Source organism: Calliopsis andreniformis, unplaced genomic scaffold (genome assembly GCF_051401765.1).
Source record: "Calliopsis andreniformis isolate RMS-2024a unplaced genomic scaffold, iyCalAndr_principal scaffold0022, whole genome shotgun sequence".
Taxonomy (NCBI): domain Eukaryota; kingdom Metazoa; phylum Arthropoda; class Insecta; order Hymenoptera; family Andrenidae; genus Calliopsis; species Calliopsis andreniformis.
The window spans coordinates 5,634,040-5,647,536 of NW_027480432.1; the positions used below are offsets into that span (position 1 = coordinate 5,634,040).

General features: G+C 40.4%; 1 protein-coding gene across 3 annotated transcripts; it reads right to left on the minus strand.

The window, feature by feature from the left end:
• Nucleotides 1–107: 107 nt before the first annotated feature.
• Nucleotides 108–2,327, minus strand: LOC143186704 (uncharacterized). 3 transcript variants are annotated; one of them, XM_076390415.1, is made up of 2 exons: nt 1,914–2,327; nt 108–1,201 (listed from the first exon to the last, which is right to left on the minus strand). In XM_076390415.1, the coding sequence occupies exons 1-2, from the start codon at nt 2,027–2,029 to the stop codon at nt 547–549; spliced, it is 771 nt and encodes a 256-aa protein (XP_076246530.1). In that variant the 5' UTR covers nt 2,030–2,327; the 3' UTR covers nt 108–546. The 3 variants fall into 3 exon arrangements, with proteins under 3 accessions (XP_076246530.1, XP_076246532.1, XP_076246531.1); XM_076390417.1 differs by lacking the exon at nt 1,914–2,327 and adding an exon at nt 1,476–1,603; XM_076390416.1 differs by lacking the exon at nt 1,914–2,327 and adding an exon at nt 1,276–1,381.
• Between the last annotated feature and the right edge of the window lie 11,170 nt (nt 2,328–13,497).

Sequence of the window (13,497 nt, forward strand, 5' to 3'; positions counted from 1 at the left end):
ATATTAACAGAAGGTTTTCTTCACTTCATCGAATGATGCGTACATGTTTCATCCACTCACTCAACATCATTTCAGCAGAAGATTGGGAGTTTTAATGATACAATATATTAATTCCATGAGATTTATTCTAGTACCAATCTTTCATCTCACAATACAAAAATTTGTAAATAAAGATATTAAATTTCCTTTTATTAGTAACTAAATGAAGTAGTTGGACACAAACTGATTTAGAAAACAAACCCGAACATCCTTTTTATTATCTTCATGTTTTTATCCATCTTCTTTTTATCACTTTCACTAAAACGACATTGAAATCGAATCGTTTTTAATACTTTTTTCATTTCTACAACAATGCTGACACTTTAGATTTTCTTTTTTTTTTTTTTTGATTTTTATTTTACATTATATATAATTTAGGTACCAAATTAAATTGGTTTTGTAGCAAACGTATAGTATTTAAACTCGTGGTCATGCATAAAACGTTGCATGCTAGTCCCTTGAAAAACTGTATAAGAAATCTGCCAGTTAGAATTCAATACATTACAATTAAATATACATCATTTCTGCCATATGCGACATCTTCTTTGGAATATGAACAAACTCCTCGAAATAGCTAGCAAGCTCATCAATAGTAACATCACAAGAAGGTGGCGATATTCGCGCTTGCACAGAACATGTATTTGAACTTGATGGTTGACCAGACGACGGACCAGTTGTTTCCGGCTGGCTGTTATTGCCTCCGCCAGGACCAGGCCCTCTTTTTAAACTTGGCATCGTATTACTACGTGCTCTTTGAAAACTACCAGCTTGGAAATTATCCTGAATACTCGTGTCATCTTTAGCTTGCCTAGACTCTTTACTAATATTCAGTGCTTTGAAGTCCTTCGTGACCGAGCCATGGCCAAAAATTTTCGAATTTTTACCAGAAATACTAACTTTACATGTATCTTTAATTGTACTCGCTAGATTATCGCTAAGACCATTAGTGCCGGTATCATTTAATTTTAAAACAGCCTCTTTGATTATCGAGTTTTTCTTATTCTTATCCAATCCTCTTTCATTCTTTGATGGTTTGAAATTCGTTGTGCTTTTTATACCCCTAGGGCTGATCGTGGTTATCCTTAGCCTGTTATGCATTGACCTTCTTTGAAACAAGTAACTGGAGCCAGAAACCCATTTTGTTTTCTCCGTTGACGTTGCACTGGAACAAGAGAAAACAATATTAATAAACTATAACTATTACAAAATTATAAAAGAGACTAAAACACTGATTACAGTTCTACTACAATATCCATTCATAAATGCATACAGAAACACTATTGAACTGTCATCAAAGCAATAACTTAAGATTCATCGATGATTCATCACTTCTGGCCCAAAGCCTCGAGTCTCTTATGCAACAATGTAAAACAACAAAAATTCGCATTCAGCCACTCAAAAATACATTTACATTCAACACTAAAATTGCTAATTACTGCATCTCCACTCAGCACGAACGAATAACATCAATCTCACACCATTTTCTCTACTTCTTCACCGCGTGATCGTTAAAAAGCAAATAATCGAAGAACTACACGCAACACGGGACATCTCTCATCACATCCAAACAGTACGTCTATAAATCCACCACGAACCGTGTCGATTCACGTCGTCGAAAGTGGGAAAGGGCAATCGTCGCCTGCATCGTGACTAGATCGTGCGCGGCGTAAACAGAGATGGTCACGTACTTGTGTGGGACGATGCAGCGCGTTAATCCGAGACCTTGACCGCGTAAAAGGGGGTTCAATCGCGAGACCGCGACATCGGATGCAGCGGACGTTCGAGGAGGTTCGAGGTGGTCGCGCGTGCGAGGGGCAGGCGGTGTGATCAATGGCCAGAGGGGCCGAGAGGCTTCTACAGTGAGACATGCTTACTGGGGACAGCTCGAAGATAGCCGATCAATTTCGAGCCTCTCCAAACTCGCCGGCAGCACTTCGTCGGCCATGCTCTCGACTTTGCACGCCTCTGTGGTCAGCGTTTGCGGGAACATGGCATCGTGCCGAGCCACTGTTGCCAAACAAACCGTTGACAGCGCGTCAGAAGATTCCAGAACGGTAAAGGGGGTTACAAAGCTCCGGGGAAATAGGTTAGAACGACAATGACGACTGGCCAGTCTATTCCTCGACGGCTACATTCACTACGCGCTGATTCTTCTCGAATCTTTAATTATTACGGACCCATTCGACTCCCCTCGTTGCCTCTATTTTTCACTGTACGTGCACCATCTCGACGTCGCTATTACGACACTCGCTCAGCAGATATCGCTCGCGGACGCACGACTTCACGGATCAATTAATCACCGACAGCACGTAAATAAACAGACTTTTGCGCGCAACTGCCATTCTACTGCTCGATACCGGAAGCAACGATTCTAGGTGGCGCTGCGCGCGCGGCCAGCCGCGCGCTTTCGACGCTGTTTGAAAGGTTTCAAGTATCGCCGAGGCGTGGAATGGAAATTAATGAAACAGGAACTCGTTTATCTTTTATTTTTTACAGTCGAGGTGTTATGAGAGTCTTGTGGCTCTGTTCTGATGCATAGTTTTAGACGCTTGAGAGACATAAGCTAGTAAAATTCCTTAAACTGAATGCCTGGAAAAGGAAGTTCGATATTAGGTACTCGAAAAATAGTCACGTGGGCGCTCTTGCGCATGCGTGAGCGCGCTTCTTTAGCAGTTTGGACAAGTTCATTCAGGCGTCACGATTGTCTCTCGTTTTTTAGTTAATTTTTCTATAAAAAACGTCTAATTCTGCTTTATTCAACTTAGTTTTGATTTCTGTAGTACTTTGAAGTAAGAAAATACTAACAGAACCTCTTGTCAAGTCGATTGAACGGTAATTTATTGAAATTTTACTTTCTTAGGTTATTCTATGGAAATTAAATATCAGAATATAGATACTATCGATTACTATAATATAAAATAAGGTTTAAAGATAATATTTATATTCGATATACTGAAATTGTGTGAGAGTACAATGCTCGCGAGAAATCCTCAGAGCACGAAATCGCTACGGTCACCTACTTACAATATATAGGTATAGTTCGCGCAGTTATACAGCTGCGCAGTAGTACACAAATTCTTGCCCTGAGAATCTCTCACCTTACTCTTCCCTACTATTATTTGCAATGAATTTTTCTGTATATTCGATCATCATTAATGGTCATCATTAATAAACATGTTGAATAAATGGAAAAATATAAAATATCTAATACGTAACATTTTTATCCCCTAGGTTTAAACATGAAGTCAAAAAACTAAAGATTGATCTATCCATTTTCTGTTAAGAGGAATTTTCAAAGAATCGAGGTACATATTTATCATACAAAGAATTAGACCGCGTAAAGTAATGTGAGTACATAATATTATACAATGTTACATTTTCGTATTTCTTGACCACATTTCTTTTACAATTTATTTCAAACGATATTTTCTCTTTCTTAATGCATTGCTTAAATCCAACTTAAAAGTATCAATACAGTAACCCACTTGCGTTATGGTCGAATCGCATGCGACTCTCGCCTGACAAATGTCCTCCCGTGTTGCATTCACGGCTGCATAAGTCGCCGAGATTCAGCCATAACGAGAGTAGGGAACGCAATATTGATCAAACGTATCCTTGCGTCATAAAGGATGTCGTGATTTCGCGCAAACCTGGGGAACAGAGGCTCCTGGGATCGATCTAACCCGCGATTAAGTCCGCAATACCGCGAAACGAGATAGAGCTGGTCCGTTTCTTACACTAAGTCACGTTCCCGTGCGTGCATCACGCTCGCGTGCACCCGAGATAATGCGAAACCGAAAGAAAATATATTGTTATAATCTATGGAAATATTCGTTATCGCTTACCGCGTGCTATGCTGCTTCCTCTTTCTTTCCCACCTGGGACCGCCTTTGAAACTGTTCAACGTCGAAACGGTATCGTTGACGACGTATCTAGCCGCGTTCTTGTTCTTACGTTTCTGCATTTTAATTACCTTTTTCTCTTAATTAAATACGGAGAGAGAGGTAAAGGAATTGTTTAAATGAACTTTATTCGCTGAAGCGTGCTGTGATAGGGATTGATGGAGGAAAGAGGTCATAGTAGACTTTCAGGTTTAACAAATCTTTTACTTTAGTTTGTTACTGTTAATTATTTTTTATTACAGAGATTTAGTAATAGATTATATTTATGAACTAATTTTTTTAATTATATGAAATCTACATTTTTTCTGAAATAAATAGCCATTCACAAGCCAAAGTGATTAACTCCATATTTTAAATTTCTATAAATTGTAGCGCCAAAGTACTTCGTTGATGTTTAACTGTTTATATTTAAAATAAATATGAAAATTTGGCTCGAGGAGCTAATCGATTTAGCAAGTGGGTGGTTCAAAATTTGAATAGGAATTGTTTGATCGCCTGCATAGTTACTTAGTGGTCCTTGCCTTTGATCGATGGTAACTTGCATTTAAGTACATTTTCGTGAGTCATACTCTTCGTCAGTTTGTTTAAACTTACCCGAGAATTCTGAAATAAACCGTGAAAATTTACCATGGGAAGAGTGCTCGGTTTCGCTTGTAAGAATTACCTACAAGGCCCGATACACTCTGAGAGGCTTTATTTTAGCGTGTGAGCGAAATATTTACGAATTCCTCGTGGCGAAAAGCACTCGAGAACCTCGGAATACGTCAGACTGTAACAACGGGAGTCATCATTGATTCTGTTCTATGATATTCCCACATTCCCTTCTCGTTTTGTTCCTTTGCCTCCTCTCGAGCACTAGAGAAACATTGTTCTTCTTCTTTGATATGATGAATAGGTTTCAAATTTCGCGCAGATTTTAAACTCTGCGAATACACATGGTCTACTTTTTTGACTAGTGAATATTCACTTTTTCCTGCAGTAAACAATTTTAATATCTGAAGTTAGTGCTCTATACTCTACATTTTTTAATAATATTTTCTAAATTATAGAAGGTATTAAATCTAGAAAAAAAGAAAAATAGAAATAAGAATATGTTGATAATTATAAAAGTGGTCTAAGAGAAAAATCTAAGGAAATTAAATGTAACACTCATTTAGAGTGTAAATCGACGCAACACGAAATAAGTAATAGATTCAATTTTCTTATACTTGTAACATAGACCATTTCTAATTCCTTTTATATCTACATATTTCTTCAAATTTTGAACCCAAAAACCCATGCCAAAAGTTTCCATACCCATATATTCTCCACCATTCACTCAAGTGGAAACGTGGCTTAATACTGTGCTGTCGCGTCTACGAATCGAACGATCGATTCTATCGATCAACAGCGCTCGTGAAATCCTCGATCGAGGGCGTGCCCCTTGCCGACGAGAACGATCGTCTCGTTTTCCCGCTTAAGCGACTAGAAACGCGTGCTGGATCGACGCCAAGGCGCGATACACGCACGCCTCGCCCACGCACTCGACGTGTTCGCTTCCCGCGGATTTGCACACGGGTTGGAGGAGCCTGTGGACCGCGTTCTCCATCGCGGCAAGGCGATACTGTGTCGCCGCTACGCGATAAATTTATATTTCAAGATCGGGCCAGTCGAGCGGCCGAGCGATCTTTACGATCCCCGATATATTTCCCTGGCGATAACCGGGCCGAGTTCCAAGCAATAACTGACAGATCCTCTTCCGCGACGGCACGTTTTACAACGAATCCAGAGAAATGGCGCACAGACGTTCGCGCGATTTAACGACGGATTGACGGCGGCCTGATGCGTGTCGTCACCTGTTCTCAAGTGCTTGGGAATGATTGCGTAGTTTGGGGGTTGTTAATAGAACAAGGAATATTGAAGAGTGGGTCAATTATGGTTGAGCAATTGGGGAAGCTTCTTTTATACAATTTTTTTAAATTTGAGATCTCTTAATCTTTTGGGCCTGAAGGCCCTGATTTTGTGGTTTGTCCTATTGGGAGGGATAATCAAGTGCAGAGGGTTAATGAGTAGATTTCTATAGAAATTTTGTTGTAGAGTTGTAGAGTGTATAGTTTTGTATAATTTGCAATGAAAAGGAAGGCGATAATATTTTGGGGAGGTATGTTAGTGAAAGGGTGAATATTTGAGCACGTATGGGTGTAGCATAATGTGTTCACATATGGGAATGTAGCTTAAAGTGTATTCTGTGAGTGTGTATTACACACGCAGGAATTAAGTTTAAAGAACTCACACATTACACACAGAAACATTACTTAAAATGTGTTAGGTATGTACATATTGTACAAGTGAAAACGTGGCTTAATCTTGGTCTAAATTTTTGACACGTTATACAAGTAGAAAATCAGCTTAAGATAACTATTATACATATGACACCCATGCAGGAATAAAAGTAACTAAAATATATACTTCACGTGCTACTTGTGGGAACGTGGCTTAATGTACAATATATCTTCGCCCCACAAATCCACACGTGGACATGTAGCTCAAACCAAACGAATATTTCAAATACAGAAACACAGTCACAAATTAAGCACATGAGAAGGTAGCTTGAACCCACACGTAGGAACGCGGCTTAAGCCGCAGAAATTGAAGAAAACGCGTCCCCCTAAGTTTTCATTCGGGGAAGCACTGAACGATTAAGGTGAACGACTCGCCTCTTCGTCTTCTGTCGCCGTGACGACAAGTCGCGTCGCAAAGGCGAATGGAACGAAAGAAACTCGCTTTGAGCGCGGTGACCAGCGGGTCGCGACCGAAAGGCGAGGGGTTCCTGAGCTGTTCCGACGATTACGTCTCTGATGTAATTTACTGTGCAGAAAAGCAGCGCGCAACACCGCGATCCGCGTCGTAACACGAGAACCAGAGGAAAATCCGCGCCAACTCGGCGAATGGAATTAATGTATGAATTCTCGACGAGCGTCACACTGAGACTCACTCTGTCGCGCATTCACCATTTGAGGGAGCCTTCATTTACATTTTCTTCGCGTTGCTTCATCTTCTGACGAGTTACAGGCTACGCGAAAAAAGTTTCGTAATTGTGGGCGGGATTTTTGTAGACATTATTATCAAATTTGTTTTAATGAGACACTCTTATTTTGTTTTTTATTTACTTACTGTGTTTGAGATTCTGTTTTGCCTTGTACCTTCTCTATCTCGAGTTTAGAACAGTGTTCGGTTCTCCTATCTTATTTTAGTTTGTTTTATTATAGATTTTGTAATGCTTATTTATAATTTGGTCTTATTGAGGAATATTTGGTTGACGATCAAATTGTGCAGATCTTTTTATATGAGTAGAGGCAGTATACTGAGTATGTAGAGGAGTCCATCAGTTGGAACAGTGTCCCTAGCTGGTCTCAATTAATTCTTTCAATCACCTAGCATTTATTACACTTTCTATGTACATGAATCTCCTCCGTTTTAAAACCTCCATTCTCGTATCCCCAGAGAAGCACCAAAACCAAAAGATCCTTTAATTCATTACAAAGTCCAACACATGTACCGAAATTTCAAACGAAAGACTCCCTTTGATATTCCCCATGTCATCTCGAAGGAAGCAACTATGTTGCCCTGGCGAAACTTCCAGATGAAACCTTTTCGTAATCCTCGTTGGTCTGTCATCCCTGCACTCGATGATTTATCGTTCGTTCCTTTTCCTTACCTTTGACAACCCTAATCAGCTTTACACCCAGACGTTCTGGGCCAGAAAATCGAGGAGAGGCGACCAGCGGTGCTGACAACCACGGCCAAAGGCAACCGCTGATATTTATGAGGGCCCTTGTGCTCAAACGTGTCGCGACACTTTGGTGAGGGTGTTCAGACGGGGGTGCCAGGGCAAACATGACAGAAATAGCCATGCTCAGGATCTCGCCGTGAAACGATATCTACTTTCGACAGATTCCAGGGCCACTTCCTACTCGTTCACTTAGAACGCTGCTTACGTTCCCTTCTTCTGGACCAAGTGTGCTCTTTAAAGCAATCTGTGGTTAAGGTGATTCAGTTTTGGTCTCATCTTTTCTGGAGCAAAAGAATATTCGTGTTAGGAGAGGATGCTGCCTTACTCTTACTAAAATTTATATATTTTTTAATTGTAGATATTTAAAAATATCTGTGAGGTATAAGAGAATATAAAAATAAAATTTCGCTTTGCTAAAAAATTCTAAATTATCTCTGTATTACGAAGGAGTTAAATTCAGTCGTGGCAGCAGTCTTCTTCTCCAGAGGAAGTTACCGCAGCCTCCGAAAATAGAGAAAAATATCCTCGTCAGCGATTTCCCCGATAATTGAATTTCCCTCCGAAGGCACTTCGTTTTCTGCGCGACAGAAGGACTGGCTTCCGCGAAACCATATTTAGTTCGAACCGTGGCGCGATACAAGCGTACATTTATAACGACGGAGGGCCGCGATGTTTCCTACAATTTTAGAACTCGTAAATCGCCCCCTCTTTGATTTCGTTATTTTACGACCGCGCCACCAACGACGCGTTCTGCCGTCTTTATATCGAAGGGATAATGTCGATTCTGCGGTATCGCCAGCTTTAGAGGAGAACCAGAAAATAAAAGTACAGGGATAATAAAGAAACAATGTTGGAAGGGAAACGTGTACGTGTATTATAAAAGATAGCTACTAAGTTTCTTCTAGAGAACAGAGAAACGATTTCTCTACGAGAAAATCTTGGATTCTGACCAACTTCTTGGGGCACTACATCACCCTCATTCGTTACAATTATTGTGAGCCACCTGATTCCTTGGGTATCAAGGTATAAACTTCGTGAAAGAATCTCAGATTCCTAGCTTTTTTTATTTTTATTTGTCGTTGACTTCGAGACGTAAAATTCGAGCAGCGATGCCTGCTGCGTCACAATTGAGTACTTTTATGCTTTTTTTTACGAGCACAGTGTTTTTTGTGAGTGCTCAGTTGAGCGTTGATATTGGACCTGATTTCATAGCGAAGAATCTACTTCGGTTTTCAGATTTAAGTAGTAAGGATTTAATTTAGGTCGCCTGGTCTGACCAAGACGTTCCTTTTTCACTTGCTAGTACGAAGCATAGACGAAAAGTCCTTCGTTTTTCTTCCGTGATAAATAGAAAGTTTTTTAGTAGGAATTATTGTTAAAATGGGATTTATACATTCTGGTCTGATTAGTGTCTGACTGATACTACTTGAAATTTGTATACCTTCGTTTGAAATTTGTATACCCTAATCGTTTGGTATTTAGGTTTCTCTATCAGAAATATTTTTTAAGCAGATATAAAATATATCTCTTTCAAGGATGCCTTAAAATTTGGAAGCATAGTTTATCATTCCTGAAGAACTGAAGACTAAAGCCACATCTGCACTTGAGAAGCATAGATCACATAACTAGTCAAGTGCTGAAAACATTAACCTACTAGATCTTTTAAAAGCGGCAATGGATCATATCAGTACTTAACACTAATTCTCATCAAATGTTCCAAGTGTACCTAATGTTACGTGTCCGACACGAGGTATCGCGGCTTAAAGAATTGTATCTTGCACGTGTCCTATTATCCACATCCACCCATATCCTATATTTACCGCAGTCGCCACATCGTCTGTCTCAGTAAAATCGGGGTGTTATATACTCCAAAAAAGAATGATTTACTCTCCAGACGACATGTTACAGCTCTAGCTTCTTCCTTTTAGCAAAAATCCGACAAATATTAACGTCAACCGCATTTATTCTCGCGTTACTCTGTCCCATATATTATAGAAGATTATCGGTTACAATTCTATAAATCTTTATTTAAGTTCAATGGGACGCGATCACGTAACTACCTGGGATGTTAACGAATTTAGGGAACACTTTGACTAAAGTACTGACAACGATGTGAATGACTGAAAAGCATGTCCTAAAACAATTTTAAACCCAGTATATTATTCTTGCGTATGTACAGAGACGAAAAGAATGCAAAGCCCAACGATTCATCCTGTCGTCATATGATAGCTCAATCTGTATTTAGTTGGCTAAAGGACGAACGACATTTAAAGCCTGTAAATCAACGCGTTGAGTGTCTGAGAATGTGTTATAAGCCAGTCATTGAAAATTTATGTTCATGTGATGACACTGAGAAATTTGTTCTTGAGACTTCTATGGTATTCAGCCTTTCTAATGCCGCAAGTAAAGGAAGAAATATTTTGGGGGGTAAATTTGGACAAGATAGTGTTTCATTGCTATTTTGAGACTTGGTTAATATACTGTGTTTATAGAGAAGGAAAAGTTAATTTTTTTCAAGGGAGTAAAGATTAAAAAATTATTCTATAAAATTGTAGATTTCTTATGGTGACTGTAAGCTTTTCTCGATCTCTCAGTAAAGAGGGTTGAAGAAAAAGGTTGGCTCCTATTCTTCCAATCTATCAGATCTACCAGATCTACTTCTCTAAAAACTGACACGAAACACACATCAAGGTCATCATCTCTCAAAAAACGCGTAAAATTGTACACTCAAAGCCCCGCTTAAATTTCTCTTCAGCATCCTCTAAGAACCATTAATACTCGACAAGAGCAGCGCAGCACTTGGTCAGGAAACCTAAATCATACTGCCTGTGCAACTTTGTTGCAACGTTTCACGCGACCATATAGTCTCCTTCCTCGCCCTACCGCCTCGAGACGGCGTAAATCATACCTTAAGCCTCGTTCACGCCGATTACATGAATCACTCACGAAGCTCGAATCGTTTCCTCCAAAACTCTCCCCACTCACGTTCCCACTAAAAACCTCACACGCATGCAGCGATACAGATATAAAACTCACATCAATAAACTCGACAAAATTACACACACTTCTCCCAAACGAGTCCTTTGAGTCGCCTCGCTGCATCATAAAATGAACGAGCACTGAAATGGCATCACGATATAATCGCGCGGAACGACGGTGGAGATCATAGTCAGGCGACATTGTTAAGCGGAGGTTAGTGTACGCTACGCGAGAATGCCTGAATATCATCCAGTGGAACGAAAGACAGGGAGAGAGAGGCAGACGAGCAAAATGTCTGTGGTCACACGCGTATTTCCAACAATGTATAATGTTCTCGAGCGGCTCAGTGGCGCGACAAAGTAAATTATGTTCTCAAAAGATGCAAAGGATAGGGGGAGACAAGAGGAGAGAGAGAAACTCTTGGGACTGTAATTGCGCGGCTGGAATGATTGATAGCGTAAGTTCCCCTTAACTGCCCCGGTAAATATGGCGTCCCTGCCCGTTTAAAGATTCGATTAAACACGCCGTCTGCACTTTCGTGATCTGTGGCCAGTCGGTGATTCTTTGAGACGCCACATTCTTCGGACAAAGCCGACGCTTGTTGAGATTACGAACTTGGATCGCGGCTCTTAATGGCTTCGGGCTGCTGTATCGTAAGGGGTAGATAAATAGCGGCTGCCTCTTGTTAGCGAGGAAAGTATTCGGGGAAACAGAGAGCGAGGGAAGAGCGTCTGGTCTATCTTCAGTCACGTCTCCATGTATTTAGATTGTGGTGGAGAAAGGTCAGTGGGCTTGTAAAGGGGACATGTGGGCGTGTTGTTTTACTGTAAGTGTATTATCTGAGGATGTAAAGTATAAGGTTGTGTTTTGTGTTTGTGAGGGATGTGGGCATTCTGCATGTGGGAACGTGGCTTAAGGTGTAAAATGTGGATTGGCTGTTTTATTCTGTTTTGGAACGAAAGGATTTATATGTGTCTAGGATGTATTTGTACGTATTTAATTGGAGTGTGAGTTTTCTTGTTGTTGATAAAATGGGGAAGATAAAGCCTCATTTTCATGTGTAGCAAATTGAAGCGTAAAAGTCGGGTAATATCCAAGTACAGAGACCAAGCATAGAGATTCTAAGTTATATAATATCGTTTTAAAGTAGCGATTTAAGATTCATGGTGTTCTATATTCCACATGTGGGAATGTGGTTTAATGTTCTTCGTATTTATAAATTGTATATCTCACGTAAGGATTGCCTATAAAACCTACACTGTAATAAATATTCCTACAACATAGAGGACTATCATTCTACCATTTCCTGATTCTATAATATCGTCACAAGTAGCTAGAAGCTAAAGCCACGATCCCACATGCAAAATCTTCCTTCATAAAAAATCAAAAACATCGCGTCGCGCAGCCAGTGTTTCGTTTATGTAACAAGGGCTCATAAAAGCCGAAGTCTTTATGGTGATAAATTCATTATCACATACGTATAGTATAATCACAGCTGTTATTATCCAAGCAGCTTTAGCGCGAACATACAAATCTCGCATGTCCCATCTTCCAGCTTTCTTAACTATCTCGTGTCATAAGTGTCCTTTACACGTCACCCATAAACGTCGACATTCCATATTCGACTACTTTATGATCTCCCTTATGATCACGCTCTGTGGATAGATTTTCGTGCATCAAAAATAGTTAAAAGGGATGACGAGTGACAATCCCTCGGCTTCAGGAACGAATATCCCTTTAACGTTAACGACTTCCGACACGTATCAAGGGAAACCATAAAGGTGACAAATCATACGCGCGAGACGAATCAGCGCAGCGTCGCGACACTACCTGCGCCTGCTCGGTTCTCGCCAGTGGAATGATGACTGTCTGTGGTCGGACAGAATCTAATTTTCTACCTTCTTGTCCCGTGGATGGGTTCATCGTGTGATGGCGTATTTCATTTTTAGCGCTCTGTGGAGATATCTGAATAAGATAATAAAGGTGGGAAATATAAATGAAATATGTATATAGGGTGTCACAAAAGTAATCGCTTCATTCTAAAAAGAAAAGAGAAACTGTGATGAGATATAATATTTTATACTTGAAAGCTAATTCAATTTCTTTATTTTCACGATTATCAAATACTTAATAATCAACACATATATCTATACTATATCTCATATATAGTATAGACTATTTTCTCGATATAACCTCATCAGCATCCCTACACTATTAGAAATTATTCAAAGCAATCAAATTTCCCCATTTCTCTCAAATCAGTACCACTTCACTCCGCCCAAAAATTCCCTATTCCTCATCATTCAAACTTCACTATATTTCCCAAGAATCAATACCATCCCTATACCCAAAAATCCCTATTCCCTACAACTCTCTTTTCCACAGAAATTCCTCTTCCTTCAGCAGGCTTCCCTGCCCAAGAGAGTGAACCCACCGAGAAAATTAATTTCCATGTCAACGCTCGCCGAAAATCAGGGGATGATAAACGACAAGCCTCGCATCGCGTAAATTAACAGAGGGACACGTTATCCATGGCGGTGGTGTGTCGATACCATTTTCGCGTCAGTTATGCGAGCATTGTCGATTCGGACGGCAGCTTGTCGCCCCGCCGGATATCTCGAGGACAGATTCTGCTCGTTATCCGCCCGGAAGGGGACACCCTCGCCTGACATAGACCGATGTCGGTGTAAAGCGTTCTGCTCCGTCCCGCGTTCGCCGTCACTCACTCTCGCTCACCCCTCTGTCCCCTCGCGAACCCCCGTGTTTCCTTTCGCGAGTAGCCGTAAATTATGAGCGGTTTCTGCG